Source organism: Trichechus manatus, unplaced genomic scaffold (genome assembly GCF_000243295.1).
Source record: "Trichechus manatus latirostris isolate Lorelei unplaced genomic scaffold, TriManLat1.0 scaffold00010, whole genome shotgun sequence".
NCBI lineage: Eukaryota > Metazoa > Chordata > Mammalia > Sirenia > Trichechidae > Trichechus > Trichechus manatus.
In genome coordinates, this window is record NW_004443946.1 from 28,609,184 (window position 1) to 28,631,799 (window position 22,616).

Consider the following 22,616-nt stretch of genomic DNA (forward strand, 5'->3'; position numbering starts at 1 on the left):
AGTTGTTTTTCTATTCTCTATTTCATTTAATTCTGCTCTAATTCTTGTTATTTCTTTTCTTCTCACGCCTGAGGGCTTCTTTTGCTGGTCTCTTTCTACTTGTTCCATTTGTAGGGTTAATGTTTTGATTATGGTTAAGACCTTAATTCTCTCTTAACTGGACAGCTGTAATTACCTCCCAAATGGTCTCCTGGCTACTTTACCCTATTCTTGGCTACTGAAGAATTTTTTTTATAAATCACAAGTCTGATTATGGTCCTTCCCTGCTCAAGAATCTCAAAGGGGCTTCCTGTTAATAGCCTAAGCTACCGAATGTTATTCAAGGTCTTTATTTAGAATCTGGCTCCAGGCTACTTCTCCAGCCTGTCTCTTCCCATCACACATGTTTTTGTACAGCTCAACCGGAATTTCTGCTGGTCTTAGTTTATACTGTCTTCTCATGGGAAATATTCTCTGGTCACCGTGTTCAATCTTATGCATCCTTCCAGGCTCAACATACGTGGCACTTCTCACATATACGTGCCATTTCACTCATCACACTGTATTTATATGTCAGGATAGCTGCCTCCTTTAATAGACAGTGAGCTTCTTGAGGTCAGTTTCTTTGCTGCCTCAGAACCTGACTCATAGGTGTTAGTTAGTTACTGTCGAGTTGATTCCGACTCATGGTGACTCCCTGTGTGTCAGAGTAGAACTGTGCTCCATGGGGTTTTCAAGTCTGTGACTTTCAGAAGTATATCTCCAGGCCTGTCTTCAGAGGTGCATCTGGCTGGGTTCCAGCCATGAACCTTTCAGCCAGTAGCCTGGCACTTAACCGTTTGTGCCACCCAGGGAGCCCAACTCATAGGTCCAAAAAAAACACCCATTGCCATTAAGTGAATTCCAACTCCTAGCAACCCTATAGGACAGAGTAGAACTGCCCTATAGGGTTTCCAAGGAGCAGCTAGTAAATTTGAACTACCAACCTTTTGGTTAGCAGCCATAGGTCACTGTAGCTCTTAACCACTGTGCCACCAGGGCTCCAACTCATAGGTAGTACTCAAGAAATGTACTGATTCCACTAGACTCTAAAATACTTGTTTGAGAATAGGAACCATGTTAATTTTTTCACCAGTTTTTTTCTAGCCTGGTATATAGTATGTCCATAGCATATAGGTGTTCCTGGGTAGCACAAACAGTTAAGCTCTTGACTGCTAGCTAAAAGATTGGTGGTTTGAACCTACCCAGAGGCACCTCGGAAGACAGGCCTGGCGATCTGCTTCTGAAAGGTCACAGCCTTGAAAACCTGAAGGAGCAGTTCTACTCTGCACACATGAGGTCGTCATGAGTTGGAATCGACTCAACAGCAACTAACAACAACAGTGTATACTGTAGTATGTACTCAGTGAATAATTTTTGGGCAAATGAATGAAGAACCACCTGCTTTCCCAGCCAGAAATCATCTTTCCACTCTCTGTGTTCTTTCAGCCCTTCGTTAGTCCCTCTCTGTAACAGATCTATTACAGTTATTTTACCTAGCTCTCTTGTTGAGTTATAAACTGTGTTATGGCAAGTCTTTCTAGTCCCATGACCTAGGACAGCACCTTGCACTTGGTAGACACTATCACATGCTTGCTAAATTGAAAAGGATTTCTTTTCTGCATTTTGTCAATTTTTGTAGTTTTTTAAAAACTTTTCATCTTCCATTTTTTATATTGGCATGCCTGCCCTGCACAATAGAGCAGCGGACATTAATGAAATACCTACTTGGTGCTAGGTATTGTGCTAAGCACTTCAGATGCATTATCTCTTTAACCCTGTGAGATAGGTACTTGTTTTTTACAGACGAAGAAATAGAAGTTAAGAGGATGAGTGACTCTGCTAAGGTTACACAAACAGCAAGTGGCCAAGCCAGAAGCCAAACCCATGTCTGTCTGACTCCATGCTTTTTATTTACCTCAATGTTGTTCTGCCTTTTTCTGTTTGAATCAGGACTCTAACACCTCATCAGACTAAAATGACCGTGAGCCTATTGTTCCCTGAGATCTTGCTGTAGCCAACCCTGTACTTGAGCCTGCAGAGAAAGGAGAGATTGAATTTACTCTCTTTCATGATTGGAAGTGCTTCTCTACTCCCCGAAGCAGTTTGAGAAACATGTGGCTCTGTCTAGATATCAGTTATTTATTAAGTGAACTGCTGATCGGATTATTTTATGATGAAGTCAGCTGATCCTTTGAACAGGCAAAATTCAGCCTTGTTAACCAGCAGAGAGACAGTCATGGCAGCAGCAGCCCCCATCAACTCACAAAAACTGAATGTATACATTGTAAATACTGCGAAGGAATGTCTTTGGCAAATCTTGATCTGGAACTCTTTCTGGAGCTTGGAACACTAAATGTCTTTATGTGTATGTATATTATGTAAATGAAGCTCAGCAGCCAGGAAAGGCGTGCGAAGAGAACTTAGTGCTAATGTAGTAGAATTGCAGATTCCCTGCTTTTCCCAACCCCTTTTAAAATTTGATTAACTCCATAACCCTTATCACCTGGTGATTTAAGTGCACATTTCTTGGGGTTCATTTTATCAGCATCCAGGAATCATACAAGAGTTGAAACTGCCTTACAACATGTTTGTTGTTTTTTGTGTCTAATGATTTAATAAATGTTCATGAAGTGCCCTTGGAGGAGAATTTAAAATACAGCTATGTAAGGATGATTCTATGTCTTGGGTTGAATATGTTCTCTAATATCTCTCCAGTGGTAAAAATCTTGAAATAAGTGCAGACCTGGAGCATTGGGCTTTTTCTCTTATCTTAGTGAACAGATCTTGGTCCACTAGTGTTTCCAATTCAAGGATTGCCTTTTGCCCTAGCAGCATATACTAAAACAGATCCCTACACCAGATCATTCAGAGCCCCAAGGTTGGCGGAATGGAAGCTTTCATGGCACGCTCACTGATCTAGTCATATCCTGATGAGCCTTTGTATATGAACACCACAGAGAACATAAGTCTTAAGATGATCTAGTTCTGAGGACATTGTGAGTACAGATAAAGAGAAATTTATCTTCGTGTAAGTCCAAGTGATTCTTAACCTATTTTGAATCAGAGATACCTTTGAGATTCGAAGGAAAGCTGTATTCTTTCTCCTGAAGAAATACCCACTCAAACTTAGAAATTTGCATTCATACACTTCCCAGCAAAGTTCCTTCTTGATGTTCTATGGACCCATAGTCTTCCAGTTAAGAGCCTTTGAAAACTTGCAGGTTGTATATGGCCATTAATACTAATAAGTTAACCAAAAATGATCACTTAAATTTGTGATCATCTTTGCTTCACACGTTCGTTATGTGTTTCAGTGATATCCCCCACTAGGCTGTAATCTCCATGAGAGAAAGGATTTTTGTCATTTTTTTTCATTGTTCTATCCTCAATGCTCACAATAGTGGCAAGCACAGAGTAGATCCCCAATAAATATTTGTTGAATTAATGAAATAATCTTGTGAAACCCCATTCCTAGACCTCCTCAGACAATAATTTACAGTGAAACGGGACTGCCTTGTTTTTCCAGGTCTTGCAAGCTTTCTGCCTTTGACAGGGAGCAGTCTTACTACTTTTCTATCACTCATTGTAGTGGAAAATATTTGAGTTTTCCTTCTTTGACAGGTTTCTGCCTTACACAGGTTCTGACTTTCTCAGGTTTTAGTATATGTAAAATTTTATGAACCATACTATAATGAGGAAATTGAACTATGCCAAGATTGTAAGCTGCATTAGGAATGCTATGCCAGTAATTTTTCACGTGTTAAGCTATTATTAAGGAGCCCTGGTGGCACAACGGTTAAGCACTTGGCTGGTAACAGAAAGGTTGGTGTTTTGAACCCACCCAGCGGCTCTGTGGGAGAAAAGACCTGGCAATCTGCTTCTGTAAAAATTATAGCCAAGCAAACCCTATGGGGTAGTTCTGTCGCATGGGATCACTATGAGTCGGAATTGACTAAATGGCACCCAACAACAACAACAAAAAAGCTATTATTAATTATTACTGTTGAATTTCATCTCCATTTTGATAAATAAGATACATGAGATTTGTAAGCAACCTTAGTGAATGTAAGATTTGTTTTGAGTGAATCTCAAATGGGGTGTTAGACCTTTGGCGTTTTAATGCCAAGAAGAAACAAATATGGTGTACACATTTTTTAGACAAAGTGCAAGATCTTATTGTCAAAGCTATTATTTCACCCAATTGAGAAGCTTGCTCAAGGCTTCAGACCAGGCAGAAGTCATCTCTAAAATTATGCAGGGCACTAACAGTACCAAAACTTATCCCTCATTCTAGTCTGTGTGTGTGTGTGTGTGTGTGTGAGTGTGAGTGTGTGAGTGAGTGAGTGAGTGAGTGAGTGACCAAGTGACCGACCGACCGACCGACCGACCGACCGACCGACCGACCGACCGACTGACCAAGGTTGTTGCTGGAATCTCTCCAGATGAGACCCATTTATTTATACCAGCCATTTTCTGTAGAAAGGTTTTTGTGCCTATTGGTCTAAGCTCCAAGGATACAACAGTGAATTAAGATACGGTCCGTGCCCTCTAACCAAAACCAAACCTGTTGCCATTGAGTCGATTCCAACTCATAGTGACTCTAGAGGATAGAGTAGAACTGTCCCATGAGGTTTCCAAGGAACAGCTGGTGATTTTGAACTGTTGAACTGTCAACCTTTTGGTTAGCAGCCAAGCTCTTAACCACTGCACCACCAGGGCTCCCCATGTCCTCTAGGAGCTTGTAAGTTGTGAGGAAAGATAGGCGAATAAACCTGCAATCACAATACGGAACATGGCATGAAGCTTCTTCACTGACAAGATCCTTTACAGCTGAGGGAGATCATTTATGAAAAACGAATTTGACATTGGGAAGTAAAGCCCAAGGTGTAGCAACAAGATTTCAGGATCCTGCTGTGCTGCCTAGTTTGAGGGACCTTTCTAGGGCCAGTGATAAAACACTGAATAAGCTTCTGATTTTTCTGTTTCCAGTCTAGGGGTAATCTCTGCCTCTCCTGACACAGATATAAATATAAGTAGATAGATGCATGGATGATGATGATGATGTGTGTGTGTGTATACACATATATTTGCTGGTTGTATTTTTCTCAAGTGGCAATGATTGGTGTAAGAACAGTAAAAAGTCATGTGAAAATTTATAGGCCCCAGTCAGTGGATGGTTTTTGCCACTACATTTGCAGACCGATCATACATTTAAAAATGTAAACTTCTGTAGTTCGTGATGAGTGGAGAGTGCCTTGTCTTTTAGGGACTGCAACAACTCATAGGCTAGAATGTGTACGCACAGAGACATGCTGTCAGTGATCTGGTGGAGGACTGGAGGGCTCACAGTGGATACATAAATTCTTATTTTATTTATTAGCTTGTGTTGTCTTTTCAAATATCCACTAAAACCAGACCATCTTTAAATGTTAGTTTGTTTGGTTTTGTTGTTCCATGGTAGGTGGAAGTTATGCAGACATGGATGTTAAACATTGATCCAGAGAGAAATCTGGCTGGAATCCACGATTCCATAGTCACTGCCTTGAGGTTCAGGAGGAGATGCCCAGGGAGGGTCCTCTGGGCAAAAGCATCGTGTTTATTACAATAAGATTTTTGGCTCCAAACTCCTGAGTGGAATCCCTAGCTTTGGTGACATGAGCTAGACTAGACAATGTATGATTCTCTGTCCTCTTTTGTGCACCAGGCCTAAAGCCTAGACTGACACCATCTAATTGGCCTCCTAGTCACGTTCCCCACAGGGCCACCCCCTATTTTGGATTCTCAAACCATTTGACTGTTAAAGAGAGACAAGGAAAGATAAATCTAAGGAAAAGCACATTTTCCTGTAAGGCCGTAGAACAAAGCTGGCCTAAGCTACCCACTCTTCAGCTTTCCCTTCTTAAATGGTGGGCAGCTCCATCTTGCCTTGCCACCTGAATGGGAAGATGCAATCAGAAAGGGGACAGATTAAAAAAAAAAAAAAAATGACACCTGAACTCAAGTTCTAATCATCTGATTACAAACGCTGTTCTCAGCTCCAATGCCCAGCACTCTTCCTTAGCTTAGGAAGGAAATGAGGGGAGACCAACAATAACATGTCCTGCATCCCAGCTTTATTACCTCTCACCTGACTGTTGTTCAGATCTTAAGTGATCTGAGCTTTCCTTATTAGCCCTATCCCACAAAAAATCTAAAAATATTAGATTTACCTACCTAAACCACAATCCTGTTAGAGCACTTCTCTGCTCAGAACACCTCATCAAACTTATAATGTCTACTAGATCAAGGTCAGAATCATTAGTCTGGTGTTCAAGGACCTCCCCAAGCTGTTTTTGTGTCTGTTGCTTTTATTTCTCTGAGCTGTAGCCAAATCAGACTACTTTCTATCTCAGTTTACCAGACATTCTTCCTGCTTATCTGCCTCTTCATTTTTACATATGCTTTTTCTTTCCACCTAGGAAACCCACCCCCATCCTCTTACCTATCCTATTAGGCGCAGCTCAGATGCCTTCTTTGAATCTCCTTGTTGTTGTAAGTTGCTATTGAGTCAGTTTTGACTTATGGTGACCCCATGTGTGCAGAGAAGAACTGCTCCATAGGGTTTTCAAGGCTGCAACCTTTTGGAAGCAAATTGCCAGGCCTGTCTTCTGAGATGCCTCTGGGTGGGTTCAAACCGCCAACCTTTCAGCTAGTAGTTGAAGGCTTAACCATTTGCGCACTTTCATTATGGCAGTTACTACGTTCTGGAGGCCTTAAATATTACTAGTTGTGTAGGTGGCTTGTCTCACCTACTAGGTCATAAATTCCTTGATGGCTTGAGGGCAGGGACCACATTTTAATCTGTATAAATGCTTAGGACTTTATCCAAGACCTTGCCTTTGATAAGCAATGCAGTAAGTATTTATTGAATTGTCTTTGAGGTTTGGACAACTTTTGAACATTCAGGACTGAAGCGTTTTTAGAGCAAGCCAACTACAGTACCAGTGATCTAGTTAGGCCTGTCCCCAGACCCTCTGGATACCAAAGGTTATGTACTGGGTGGGTGGTGGGTACGTTCTGGGACTCCATCGGGGCATTACCATCATATTTTAATTATAGCACTGGCAGCAGTGCTACTTTTAGCAAACAGCAGTAACAAGCAGTAACACTTGGTCAGGGCAGAGCCGGAAATTGGCCTCCGTCTCCGTGTTTCTCTACCCGCTTTTCAATCCATCACCTGTATTTATTTCTGCTGTAATTTAAACACCTGTCTAGATGGAATGCATGCAATGTGTCCCTGCCCCACACATTCAGATATTTGCTCACCTGCCTTATTCGGAAGGCTAGCTCTAAAATAAACAGTGTTTTGGTCCTAAAAGGCAGAATGCGCTGAGGTCACTGTGGCAATGAACATGGGGTAGGGAAGGGGAGTGGAACATATGGATAAGCACCTCCAGGAGAGTGGGAGCAGAGGAAGAGAGGGAGGAGGAGGAAAGCAAGAGGTGAAACATCTGCCAAACAGGCACCAAGGCTTAGTGGTGGGAGGGCCCCATGACCAGATTTCCCACAGGCACTCATTCGCTTAGCTAAACAGCCAGACGAAGGCAGGGGTGGAGGAGCATGAACAAGCAGGTTGGTTTTAGGCATGAATGTCTTGGTTTTTTAAAAAAAATAATAACCACTGTTTCTCATGACAGCATGACAAGTAGACTTGGAAATTTTTGAAGCTTGTTCCAAATGTTCTACCCACTTTTTGCACCTAGGCACATTTAACTATTACTCATTTTAATGTTTGAGCCTCTGAACACCGTTGAGGAATAGTAAAGCCTTAAAGTTCCTGATGAAATTATTTTCTCTACCACTCCCCATTTGTTGTTATATGTCTTGCTCCTCATTCCACTGAGGGCATTTCTGCTGTTTTTTGAAAGATCCCCTAAGCTTTATGGAGGAGAGGAAGCATTGAATGGTTCCTCTTTCCTGTGTGCTTTCCTTTTCTACCCTATAGCAAGTGCTTCTCAAACTCTAAGATGCAAATAAATTACCTGGGTCTGGGGTGGGCTGGGATTCTGAATTAAAAAAAAAAAAAAATTATTGTGATAAAATATATGTATCAAAAAATTTGCCGTTTTAGCCATTTTTAACCGTACAATTTAGTGGTATTAATCACATTCACCATGTTGTACAACCCTCACCACTATCCCTTTCCAAATACTTTTCATCATCCCAAATGGAAACTCAATACCCCTTAAGCATTAACTTCCCATTCTCCCCTCCCCCCAGTCCCTAGTAACCCCTAATAAACTTTTGCCTCCCTCCATTTACCTTTTCTAGATATTTCGTATAAGTGGGATCATACAATAATTGTCTGTGTTTGATTTATTTCACTTACCGTAAGGTTCATCCATGTTGTACCATGTGTCAGAACTTCATTTCTCTTTGTGGCTGAATAATATTATACCACATTTTGTTTATGCATTCATCTCTTGATGGACATTTGGTTTGTTTCCACCTTTTGACTATCGTGAGTAACACTTCAGTGAACACTGCTGTAGAGATTCTGCACTTTTATCACACTTCCAACGAATGCTGATGCTGCTGGCTTATAGTTGCAAGCTCAGTGATACAAGGCAGTGGGAGATACAGAGTAGTTAAAACTACAGGATAGATCCTGCATCAGAGAGACCAGGAACTGAATCCAGGCACTTCCAGGTTACAATTATTTGTTCTTGAGCAAGTTATTTTACCTCTAAACCTCAGTTTCCTCATCTGTAAAATGAGGACAAGAATTGCATCTATCTAACAGTTGTTTTGAAGATTAAATGAGTTAGTCTATATATATAGTAATATGCTTAGAACAATGCTTGGTAGAAACTGTCCATTAAATTTAGCTGTCATTAGGGTTAATACAATTGTGGTGTTATTATTACTGTTATTTTTAGTGGAATCTGAAAGATGCCATATTTACATTAAAATTGATTGTGGTAAAACATTTTATAGGCCCAAATACAAAATTATAAGGTTCTTGTATGTGTATACTGCCTTTTTGCACATAAAGATGCTGATTCCCATTAGAGTAGGGCATGTTCTTTGAGTCATAGTTCCAGTAATTAAAATGGGTTTTAGTTAAACTATCCCTGTCTTCCAGAGCCCTTTGTGACCAGTGGCATGAACTTGTGAGCTAACCAGCCTAGATTTAGTAGCATAGACTCTACTCTAGCATAACCCAGAGAAGACAACTGACCCAATGGCTCTGACCTCCACTTTAACACCCTAACACTATTAACTAAAATGGTAAGCCACTGATAAGTGAGGTGTGCTGTGTCTTTATGTGCTGTAAGACTGTCCCTGTTTAAAATCCTTTAGCAGTGAAATGTTAATTATTGTTGCAAATCAGGTACATATAAGTGCCATTTGTCTCTCTCTCTTTATCTGATCTGAGCTAGTTTTATCATTTCAAACAGAAATGTAGATAGATAAGCCTAGTGACAGCCATGTTCATCATCCCTCTGTCCTTTTAGGGAAGAAACCTCCAGGTGTGAGCCCTAATGGACTTGCAGAGTTTATTAAGGTCTGGTCCAAGGCTGGGAGATTTGCCCTGCCCTTAGGTCTTCTCTGGAGCCTTCGTGGCACTGTTGTTAAAGAGCTATCACTGCTAACAAAAGCTCAGCAGTTCAAATCCACCAGCCACTCCTTGGAAACCCTATGGGGCAGTTCTACTTTTGTCTTTTAGGGTCACTATGAGTCGCAGTCAACTCGATGGCAACGGGTTTGGTTTTGGTTTTAGGAAGGTCTTTTCTATGCAGGTGGCTCTAGGGCCAAAATTGATTGTTGGATCTGTTTTAGTTTAGGGACTCCTTCTGCCCCTCCTGAAAATAATGGGAAGTTGAAAGGAAGGACTAGAGACTTCCTTACTTCGTTTAATCTAAGATAATTTGCTTGGACCAAACCTTAACCAAGGATAAATCTGTGCAGGTAAGACTCAGCCAGATCTGGACAACAAAACTTTTCTAGAGCAGGGTTGAGAAATAGGTTCATATCCCTTGTCACTTCTGATTGATTGATATGGACTATGTAAAAAAGATTCAGAGGCCTTATCCCAGTCAGTCCCAAATTGTTTGGTGATTGATTAGCAATGCGTGCCCGAGGAAGATGGGGCAGAGTGGAGGGTAGTTGTGTCACACTCACTGTCTTCTAGACAAAACCACAGAGGTAAGAATAGAATATTTAAAATAGAGGGACAGGTTGTTATCATTTAGTAGAGACAGGTTATTTATTAGTGGCAGTCTTTTGGAAAGAAAGGTGAGAAGCTTTAATAGTTTTCTTCATTTCTTATGTAGTCTCTCATTAAAGTAGTGGCCACTTAATATTTCTCAAAATAAATTAACAGTGATGCTTTCCTTTTGTATAGAAGAAAATCACAATGACTGTCAATTCTAGGTTTATTCGTGGAATAAGGAATGGGTGTTACATAATTAATCAAAACCCACCAATAGTCCAAAATTAGTTTTATGTTCATTTCACCTTTTACTGTACCCACCAAGAAACAAAACTGCTGATTGGGGATGGTTTTGCTTTGCTTTGCTTCTTTAATATCTTTGTGGGAAATAAAATTTAAGGGAAAGAAGGAAAAGCTAGTATAATTTTGAATAATTGATCTCCAAATAAACATTGTTTTCAGAATTTGAGGACTGTATCTGATTACATTTTTGAAAGCTTTAATAATTAAAGGTAACTAGGATTATTTCCCTACTAGTTTCAAAACTAGAAAATGGATTTTAAAACAAGAGTACCAGTTCTGCCACTGTTTTGTGACCTTGATCCAAATTACTTACCATTACCCATTCTGAGACTTTGTTTCTCTGTTCGTGAAATGAGATAATAGTAATATCTACCTTCATGAGTTACTGGTAAGGAGTAAGTGAGCTATAATACCCAGAGTGCCTGGCACTACTACTATAAGGACTCAGATGTTAAGCCATATTATTTGGAAAAAGTATACCAACACACTTGGAGTTGAGTAGTCTCCATTCTAATCTTGGCACTACTACTTACTAGATCACACAACTTTTGTCTAGTTGTTTATCCTGTCTAGACTTTGGTCTCCTCTTTTGTAAAATGGAGGTAATAATAGTACCTACTTGAAAGTGGCTGCTCAGGATTAAATGAAATAATTCACATTAAGATAGTGCAAGAACATCTAATCTAGAACATGGCACATAGTGAGCATTCAATAAGTGTTAACTATTATGATGAAAATGGTGGTGTTTAAATTAGGGACAGCTTGTCAAAAGATAGATTTATCCACTCTGATATCTCTTCCCCTTCCCATTAACTAGTCTCCCGACTATACAGATTATACTAAGCATGGGGAAGTGTGTACATTTCACTTATTTTATTGCTGTTCCACTACAAATTATTAAGTAAGCCTCCTTTATTAAGTTTTGGCACAACTGACTGAAGCAGTAACTGGAGAAGCTGTTAGTTATCATAAAGATCTTTCTCACTTTGTTATATTTTTATAAAGCTGCAAGATCATTTCTGGTTTGAAAGGCCTGATGTTTAAGGCCAAAGACCAGGGCAGGAAGGAGGATGTTCTCTGTGAGAGCAGCAGTGGTGTGTTCAATCCTACAGGGAGCCTGTTTCATTGTCTGTGAACCTGACCTGTGTTGCCTTTACTGTATAGGAAGAAGAAAAACAAAGCATTTCAAGGGAACTAGGGGCCAGAGAAGAGGTACTCCCATAAACTACCATTACATCTTCCCTGACTTTGGGCAATTTATGCCTTTTTTTTCCTCCTAGTAGCCCCAGAAAGTGGACAGAAATGATAAACCAAGGTTGGCTCATGGGGCTTCTTTTAAAGACTGGCCCATACTGAAGGCACAGCTAGAGTGTCCCTTAGGCCAGCCTCCAAAGACACTAGAGATCCCTCTCACCTGTGGAAAACAGCACATTCTTTCCAAGAAAAATACTTTGAGTCCTTTGGTGAGAAGACAACTGGTGGACTGTTTTCACTTACTGAATTTTATAATTAAGAATGAAACACTATACTATTGCTAAAAATGATTTGTTTTTCTCTTAGAATTTCTAGATTATTTTTTTTAAATCAAGAACTATTCCATTTGTGAATGTTAAAATTATTAGCTACTGAAGACATTTTATAGGAGAACACTTTTTTTTGGAATTTAAATCTCCTGATGATTTATGTTACCATTCTCTAGCGTCTCAGCCTCAAAACCTTGCATTCAGCTTTGTCTTCCCTCTTTTCCAGCATCCCCTGTGCATCTTATTTTGAAATGCTTCCTACAACTATCCTTTTCTGATTCCAGCCAGGTTTTAAGCTTATCACCTCACATCTATACTTCTCCTAATAACTTAAATTTTTTTTTTTTCTGATTGTAAAAGTAATACATGCCCAGCATAGAAAATTTAGAAAACATAGATACATACGAGGAAGAAAATAAGCCAGCACTCAGAAATAGGTGTTATTTACATTTTGGGTTTTTATTTCTAGTCCTTTAGGAGTGTGTGTGTGTGTGTTTAGGAAAATTTGGATCTACTCTCTCTACAGTTTCATGTGTTGATTTTTAAATTGTGATTTCTTTTGTACTCAAGATAACAGCGTTTTCCCACATCATTAGGTATTTTTCCAAAAACTTTTTTTAATGGATGCATAGTATTTCCGTATCATGTATAATCAAAGGATGCATTGCATTGGGCAAATCTGCTGGAAAAGTCCTCTGTAAATTATTTGTCATAGATTGAATTGTGTCCCCCAAAAACATGTGTGTCAATTTGGCTAGGCCATCGTTCCCAGTATTGTGTGATTATCCACCATTTTGTCATCTGATGTGATTTTCCTATGTGTTGTAAATTCTGTCTCTATAATGTTAATGAGATGGGGTTAGTGGCAGTTACGTTAATGAGGCAGGGCTCAATACACAAGATTGGATTTTGTCTTGAGCCAATCTCTTTTGAGATATAAAAGAGACAAGCTAGCAAAGAGACATAGGGACCTCATACCACCAGCGTCTCCTTTGGACCCAGGGTTCCTGTTCAGAGATGCTCCCAGACCAAGGGAAGATTGATGATAAGGACCTTCCTTCAGAGTCCACAGAAAGAGAAAGCCTTCCCCTAGAGCTGGTGCCCTAAATTCAGATTTCTAGCCTACTAGACTGTGAAAGAATAAGCTTCTGGTTGTTAAAGCCATCCACTTGTATTTCTGTTATAGCAGCACTAGATAACCAAGACAATATTCAAAAGCAAAGATGTCACTTTGAGGACTAAGGTGCACCTGACCCAAGCCATGGTGTTTTGAGTCGCCTCATATGCATGTGAAAGCTGGGCAATGAATAAGGAAGACTGAAGAAGAATTTATGCCTTTAAATTATGGTGTTGGTGAAGAATATTGAATATTTCATGGACTGCCAAAAGAACAAACAAATCTATCTTGGAAGACGTACAACCAGAATGCTCCTTATAAGCAAGGATGGTGAGACTGTGTCTCACATACTTTGGAATTATTATCAGGAGGGATCAGTCCCTGGAGAAGGATATTGTCATGGATTGAATTGTGTCCCCTAAAAATATCTGTCAGCTTGGCTGGGTCATGATTCCCAGTACTGTATAATTGTGTACCATTTTGTAATCTGATGTGATTTCTGTATGTGTTATAAATTCAATCACTATGATCTAATAAGATGGATTAGCGGCAGTTATGCTGATGAGGTATACGAGATTGGATAGTGTCTTAAGCCAGTCTCTTTTGAGATATAAAAGAGAGAAGCAAGGAGAGACACAGGGGAACCTCATACCACCAAGAAAGCAGTGCCAGGAGCAGAGATTCCTGGACCTGAGGTTCCTGCGCTGAGATTCTCTCAGACCAAAGGAAGACTGATGCATCACAAGGAACTTCCTCCAGAGCCAACAGAAAGAGAAAGCCTTCTCCTGTAGCTGATGCCCTGAATTTGGACTTGTAACCTACTAGACTGTGAGAGAATAAATTTCTATTGGTTAAAGCCATCCACTGTGATATTTCTGTTATAGCAGCACCAGATCACTAAGACAGATATCATTCTTGGTGAAATAGAGGGTCATCGAAGAAGAGGAAGACCCTCAACAAGATGGATTGACACAGTGGCAGCAACAATAGGCTCAAGCATAACAACAATCACGAGGATGGCACAGGACCGGGCAGTGTTTCGTTCTGTTGTACATAAGGTAGTTATGAGTCGGAACTGACTCGACCACACCTAACAACAACAACAACAGTATTTCCTTATATGGATGGAGCAAAATTTCTTCAACAATATTGTTAACCATTTAGATCTTCTTTTTCCAATATTAAAAGCAGTGCTTGTTTTTCAGTATCTGTTCACAGTATACTATGATGGTTAGAGACATGAGCGTTGGAGCTAGAAAGACTGGTTCAAATACCAGTTCTGCCATTTATTTGTTGTGCAGTCCTAGGCCTCAGTTTCTTTTCCTTGTACTCAATAAATTGCATGAAATGTCCTCATTTACACAGAGCTTGACACATAGTAAATTCTGATAAGTATCAACTGCTCTTATGATTGTCACTGTCATTAACTGTGTACAATTATTTTTAGCATAGTTCCTAGAAGTTAGATTATAGCATCAAAGTGTCTGACTATTTCAGTGCCTTTAATAATTATCGCCAAATGGATTTCTAGAAAGATTCTACCAATTTATAGTCACACAAGTAGTTTAAGTGCCTAGCTAATCTTACCTCTTGCCACTATCGGGTCTGTATTTTTTATTATTTTATACCAATGTGATACACAAAAGCAGTATCTTGTAACTTGCATTTCTTTGATTGCCAGTGAAAAGGACTAATTTTAAATGTTTCATTGGCTAATTGTATTCCTTCTTTATAAATTGTTTGTTGAAGTCAGTACCCATTTGTACGACCATCTGGCTTTTCTTTCCAAGTCATTGAGTTCTTTGAATATTATAATTATTATTAATAACTAGAACCTGTTAAGCATTTAGAACTTTCAGATGAGGAGACAAGGGCCAGAAAGACTAAGTAGTTTGCCCAGTTTCTTAGAACATTGTCTGGCACGGCATAAGTACTCAGTAAATTCTTGTTGTTTTTGTCATTGATCTTTGTGTTTTGTCATACCTGGCACAGTTCAATGCCTTGCACATAGTAGGAGCAGAATAAGTGCTTGTTAACCTACAGTGACACTAAACACCCTCACTTCTGCTGCTTGTGGACAGAAGCCAACCTTTAATGGCCACCTTTGTCACAACCACTGTTTCAGCACAGATGAGTCAGCATCTCCTGAACTCTACTGGATCCCTGTTTTGCCCATATGTTCTTAATGATACTTTTCTCAAACTCTGTAAAATCAAGCTATTTCCCTCACTTCATTTCTAGGTAACAAACCTGAATTTGGCAAGTGGTGTCATAAGCAGAAGCAGTGCTTCAACTCCCCCCACCCTCCAGCCTGTCATCAGTCCTAGTGTCCCAACATGGTCAACACAGTCAGAACCCCAAGCTCCTGAGAGTCACTCCATCCCTCCTGGAAGCAGGTATGTGAAGGGCCGTGGAGCTAGCTTTTGGGTTACACAGGGACGGCTTGGGTCCTAAGCATGCCCTTCCCACCTTGAGTTATGTAGAGTGACACCAGTACAGACACCTTTCTCTACCTAACCAAATCCTCTGGCACTTGGATAAGAAGACCTTATTTTACTTGTGAGGCAGTTTAAAACTAAGTTGAATGAAAAGGAAATTTCTGATACAGTTAAGTAAATTCACTTCTAGGTGAAAGAGCAAAAATTTATACTGTTTAATCCTTGCCTGTAGTCAACATTGTTATATACTGACTTTTGACATTTTCTCTTTGTCTCCTAGTTCTTTTTTATACCTCATACTTAAGCTGTGTTTCAGTAACTTTGGACTCTTTTCTTTTGAAGGACATATTTGTTTTTTATGTTTTCATCTAGGTTATATCATTAAACCCAAACAGCTTCCCTGGACAATGTTCATTTGGGAAGTGGGAAGGAAATTACCTTTATATAGTTGAGAGAAGTGGCAATGGATAAAATTCAAATAGATTCTGACCATAAAGTAAGCAACTCCCAAGTTAAGAAAGAAATCACTGTATTAAATTCTGGTCTTGCTCCATATTTTGTGTCCCCCTGTATAAAGAATGTAAGCTATGGATTCCCTATACATCTTGCTTTAGAGGCCGTTAAATATGGGTTAAATTGAATCAGTTTCTGAGTCAAATGAGCTAGAGAGAAATATGACTGTTATGGTGAAGTATTCTGACCAGCTGAGCTATTGCTCCTTCCAAATAAAGATGCTCCACAACAGGTGTTCCTCCAAGTTCCCACTCCCGTGCAGCCCTTCCAGCCTTGGCCCAGCAGTCTCTTAGTATGCTGCCCTGCCCTGAGGTTGGGAGGGGTGATCAGAGACTAGTTGGAGGAAATACCTAATTGTTGTTATTGCTGCTAGAGTTATTACTTAAGGAGCTAATTTGGGAAGCAGAAACTCTGCCCAGGAAGCAACATAAACATAAGCACATTACATCATGCTCTGCTTGGTACAGTGTCTTTCATCCAGCAATCACTGTGGTCAGAGGAGAAAAAAAAATCATCTCAGTTGAGAATTACAAAGAGTTGAAGATCTAGAGGAAGCAGTTTTTAAGGTAGGATGTTCTCCCACACCATTCTTTTCTCAGGAGAATTCTGTTGTTTGGTGATTTACCTTTCAATCTGTGCGGCAAATGCATTCCTAAAAACATAAGTTGGGAAGAAGAAATCCTTTATATACCATAGATTTTTCTTTCCCGTAGACTCATTATAAAACCAGAGCCTTGTTTCTAGGAAAAACATTTTCACTACAATCTGGATATATTATCTGTATGACAGGCTACAGTCATTTTCCATACTGTAAACAAGATAAAACTACACATTTTTGGGAAGTAGAGTTTTACTATTTTTTTTATACTTGTAGATAGAATGAGTGAAAGTTTTTTTTAATAAAAATGATGGCTGGATTTAGAACCTTCTCTTGGTAGCGCCTATTAGTGCCAAGACACAGGAAGAGAAAGGTCAGACCTAGGACCTAGAGTTCAGCACCGTGAGTGGCCTTCTCCCCCGCCAGACTGTGCTCACGAGGATAGCATTATAGTTTACTCAAGAGCCATTGCAGCCAAAAAGCTCCCCCCACCACCCCGGCAAAGTTCCCTGGTCTTTTCCTTTTTGGGTTAGTTGCATTCACAATAGCCCCCTTTACCTCCTCTTCAAGTGTAAGGGCCAGGTTTCAGGTCCCATTCCAGTCCAGGGCAGCCCTGGGAAATCTTCCTCTGCCCCCAGGTAATCCCTGGTTGTCAGGACTGCCTGGGAGCTCATCTCCAGAGTGCCAATTCCCAGTGAAATTCCCAGAGAAACCCACCCTAAAGCAGCTCTAAATGGACTCTCAGAAGTCCTTCCAGACCTGGCTGTGATGTGGGCCTCAGCCAGATTCCCAGCCAGCATTCTGCACAGTACCATGTCCCATTTCCATTTTTATCTGGTAAGTCACTGTTTTATGGATATTTGTTTAGTCTCTTATTTTTCCTCTCTTAGTAGTAAAGGTGACTAAGTTCAATGAATATGGGATTAGTAGCTTAGAGATGTGAGTTTTATTACTGGTTTTGACATTAAGTGACCCTAAGCTATTTATTTAATCTTTTTATTGGGTAAACATACTTACATGTAAATTGGCCTCTTTTGAGAGCCTTTAGATTGCCCTTAAAGCACTTTGATCTCCCTGGAAGTGGGTGCTAAGTAAATAAAAGGAACTCTTACTAGTTACTTCTGTAATAGCAATAGTGGATTCCAGTGCTGATAAACACTGATAATTCACTAAACCAGGGGCTGCCCTGTAAACAATAATGAGATGTAAAGAGAATTCCATTGCTGGCTGTACATTTCATCTCTGCATGTCAGAGGATTCAGTGATTTGGTAGCCACAGGAATGAAAACTGGTGACTCATGAGAAGTCTTTAAACAGTGTTATTTTTCATTTCCCTGTAGTGTTGCTATTGTTCTCAATTTTATGGATCACACAAATTTTCACCAGACAACCTTGTTCTTCCCCCGCTTTTTGGTAAACCACCCCAAATGCAGCCTCAGGGCTCTTGTCTCCCATTGGGTCAGTGTGAGCTCAGCCCAGATCCTCAAATCCCTTGGTTCCTCTGGTCTGTCTGGAGTCCCTGTTTGAGCTTTGTTGTGGGAGAGGAAGGCTGAGAGCCCACGACTTGCCCAGACAGTCTGAGGCCTGGCCATGTAGCTTGCTGCTCCCTAGACACTCTGGAGCTGGACTTGGCCAGCCATTCCTCTGTTGTTACTTTTCAGAGGTAATAAGTGAGATTAATTGCAGGCCATTCTCCAGAAGAGAAAGTAGTCAGGGCCAAATGCAGTCACATGTTGGGAAGGCTGAGGTGTGCCTCCCAGCAAGGCCAACTAAGAATTATACAACAGAGCCTCCAAGATGCAGGTACCAAGTGTTTGTGACTTCTTTTTTCTTAAAGTGATTATTTCCAGGTTTTAGATGCCGATACCTGGGTAGTTCAGCTTTCCTTTAGCCAAAGATATCAGTTAGATCTTCAAGCTGTCTTTTAATTAGCCTTTTTCCTGGGCACATGGGGAGTCATTAGGAGCTCAGAGTTGTTGTCCAGAATCATCTCCTGATAGCTGCCAACCTTCCATGGGACTAGACCACATCAGGGAGAAGAGTTTTCTAGGTGAGGAGCACTCAGTGGGTTCATAGTGCAGTTTTCTTTGTGAGACCTGGAAAGGTTACTGTAAAGTCTTGGCTGCTGCTTGGAATGATTTGGGAAGGACAGGGCCTCAGACGGCTTGGCAGGAACCTGAGGCCCTGTTTTTTTCCAGTCCAGCCCTTCCTTGTGGATCAAGCTGTCAGGGAATCCCACGAATGTCTGGCTTCTGCCCCTGTGTATGTTTTTCCAGCATTTGTCATTGAATTATTTTTATCCTTCTCTGGCTTTTTCACACACGCAACCTGGGGATTTGTCTGTTCCTCGATATTAAAGGTCGGGGAGGTTGAAAAAGAACACAGCCACGTGTCTTTTCCTACTTTTTGTGATAAGGCAAGACATCATGGGCATGAGCTGGTTGGCCCGGGCCAGCCTCCATGCTCTAGGGAACATCTTCATGTCAGAACAGGGAATGGGGCACAGTCAAGCACCAAATCTGGGAAATTTGGACTGTATTTGGTGTGACCCTGCCCCTCTGCCCTCTTACTCTTCAGAAATAACCATAAAGAGTCTGGTATTCTGCTTGACGTGAATTTTAAGAACAGGTTTTTCAGAGCTTCCGATTCTAGTTTAGCTATTACTCCTCTACCTTATTTTATTTTTAATTTTTTTTTTTTTTTGTACTTTGATAGCTCATCTTTTTTATTCACTAAATAATATTCCATTGTATGGATGTACCACAGTTTGTTTATCCATTCATCTATTGAGGAACAACTTGGTTGCTTCCAGATTTTGGCAATTATGAATAAAGCTATACATACTTGTGTGCAAGTTTTGTGTGGACATAAGTTTTCAACTCATTTAGGTAAATACCTAAGAACAGAATTGCTGAATTTTGTAGTAAGATACATCATAATGACATACGATGTTGAGCATCTTTTCATATGTTTATTTTCCATCTGCATATCTTCTTTACTGAGGTGTCTGCTTATATCTTTTGCCCGCTTTTTAACTGGGTTGTTTGTTTCTTCAGGGCTTGAAACCAATTCTCTCCCTTCTTTTAGACTGGTTCTTACAAATGCTACTGGAGAGTCAGGTCTCTGCCTTCTCATCCTTTCATTCTCAATCAGTCCTCAGAAATACTGAGTTTGTTAATTTCTTTAAAAAATATTCCTGTGCGTTTTTTTATGTGTCAGGCATTGTGCTAGATGCTGAGGACATAGCAGTAAATAAAACATAGTCATCCTGATCTCACCGACTTTACCGTCTAGTGTGTGTATCTTCCATGTGCTGAGCATAGGCTGGGTGCTGGATGGGCTCTAAAAGGCTTTTAAGATGTGGTTTTTGATCACTAAGAGGTTACTATCTACCAAGGAGAAGGAACCATCTACACATGGAACAACTGGAGAAGAATGTCAGGTGGCATATGGCAAAGATCTAAATTTTAGGGCACAGGCAATTAGAAGAGAGTATCAAGAAGATGATCTAAGGATTTAAAAGAAAGCCCCATAGTTCCACAAAAATTATTCAGTGGCCAAAGAGGCAAAGTGAGTCATGAAGTGGACATTTGTCTGAGAATAAAAAATAGTTTACCTCCATCCTGTGTGTCTGTGTAAGGGAATAATTCTGAGCCTCGTCCTTCAAATGCTTTCATTTCTCTAAAAGCATGCTAGCTTTATAGAAAATGAGGCCGGTCATCCCTCTAAGAAAGATGCCATGGTGTTGTGGAAAGAGAAGGGACTTTAGATTTAGACAGACCTGAGTTTCACTTACTATGTTGTGTGATCTTGGGCAAGTTACTTAGCTTCTCTGAGCCACAATTTCCCCGTTGTTTAAAAATGCAGATAATACCTACCTCGTTTAAGTTCTTATAAGATTGAGTTGTGTACACAAAAACAGCCCTCATAGTTCTTAAGAACTCTTAGTTTCCTTTCCAGAAAAGAGAGAAACAACATTGGACTTGCTTGGGATGTAGTACTGCTACTGCATTTAGTTCAGTGCCTAGTTTAGATCAGGACTTCGAACTAGTTTGTTCCGGTTCAAACCCCTGCTGAGAATTTGCATTTCTACCCCAGATGTACTGAATCAGAATCTACATTTTAATAAGATCCCCCTGACTCCTTTGTTGAAGGATGACTTTTTTCTACTCTGTAGGCCCTTCCTCTCTGCTGTCTTCTTCTGAATGTTGAAATTTCCATTGCAGCTCGCTGTTCCAGCCAGTAAGCATTCATATTTTCCATCCATCCTGGGGGTCGAGCTTTGGGAGGGCTTTTCTCTGGAGGAGTTTGGAGCTTATAATTTTGTACTTTATCCTGTTATATAAATAACACTCTCTAGCCAAACAGCACAATCACAAAAAGAAACCACTTTTTTGGGGAACTAAAAGAAAAAAAGTCTTTCATGTTCAGAGCAGGGCTTTGAACCAGTTCCTCCCTGGTTGATTCACGGCCAAGGAAGTGACACCCGAACAGACCTGAATTTTTAAAATTTGGATGAACCGGAACCATAACATGAATAGGAAAAATTACTGGTCGAAGCCCTGCTAGAAACGTAATCTCCGTCTTAGAAAACAAGGGCAGCATACACATTGCATAGCAACCAAATGTCTCACCTGTTTGATTTTGCGCAGTTGGAAACACTGGTGCCCCGCTCAAAGATGGCAGCTGACTGCGCTGCTTTGGATGTGTGTCACACTCCTCCGTCCTGGCAATAATCCAGTCTCAAGCATCAGGCTCCTGGAAGGGCTCACTATGCCTCTTCTGAGTCTCCCATTCCAGGGCTTCAACCTGTAATTTTCCCTTCCAGTTATTGTTCCCAATCACCCAGATTTTTAAAATGCAGGTATTTCTGGCTTCTCTTCATTGGCCATGACTGAACTGGTTCAAACCAGTTCGAAGCCCTGGTTCAGAGCTCTGAAGAAGTGATATTTCATTCCTGTTCCCCTTCCTACTTTCCCATAAACTAAAGTTTACCGGGCCTTCCTCCTCCTGATCTTACTCTCACCATTCCTTCCTCTTCAGTAAAATGTTTCTCCAGTACACCAGTGATAAAGACCTGTACTTATGTCTGAAAGTCCTCTGCTTTCAGTCAGACACATAACCTCTCCAGGTTTATACCCTGTGTCAGTTCCAGCTCCGTGAGAGACCCTGCAGTTCCTCATTCACCAAGAGAGCAGAGTGCCATAGGTGTTTGTAAGAGGGCCAGAATGCTTGGGCTTCTGTATATTGCAAGGAATTTTGGTAAATTTAGGTAATGTGTCAAAAGATAGCTGTCTGGATCTCATGCGAAGGCCCAGGCAAAGTGGGTCTGGGAACTCGGGGACTAGTATGAGGAATGAAAGAAGTGGATCTTTTCTTATCTGCAAGCCAAGATAGAATGCATGTTGCTTTGTGGTTTGCAGTATAGTGTTTTTTCAGTTTTGTTTGCCTTCCTTCCCTCCCCCAAGTATTGTAGGTAAACCACCTTACATTTTCATAGGATTAAAACACATACACACACAATGTCATTACTTGAGGCAAGACCCTATCTTATTTAAAGGTTCATTTTGTAATCTATGCAAAATAGATGATTTCTCTGGTTTTTAAGAGGCTCGAATGGCAAAACTCCGTGTACTAAGCTGAAATGAGAATCCTTTTCTAGAATTAGGAAATCATAACAGAATTGCCAGATTCATAATTTAGTTTAATTCTGCCCACATGGTTCTTCTGTCAGCTTCTGTCTCTCCAAGTTGACTATGTTTCACCAGCCTTGAAAGAGCTTGGAAAGAATCACAGCTGTGAGGAAACACTTCTCTATTTCTTTCTGACTCCTATAGAGAAACATTGATGGTCCATTTTTGAAGCTTAGTGTCGACTCAAGAATTTAGGAGTAAGACCAGCTGGCTTC

At 40.4% G+C, this 22,616-nt stretch overlaps 1 protein-coding gene across 1 annotated transcript in view; it reads left to right on the forward strand.

Moving 5' to 3' along the window:
- The window catches only part of TTLL5 (tubulin tyrosine ligase like 5), a 295,735-nt gene that overhangs the window by 164,997 nt on the left and 108,122 nt on the right, over positions 1–22,616 (forward strand). Inside the window, 1 exon segment of the mRNA XM_023726122.1 lies at positions 15,401–15,555. Within this exon segment, the coding sequence (XP_023581890.1) occupies positions 15,401–15,555 (155 nt within the window).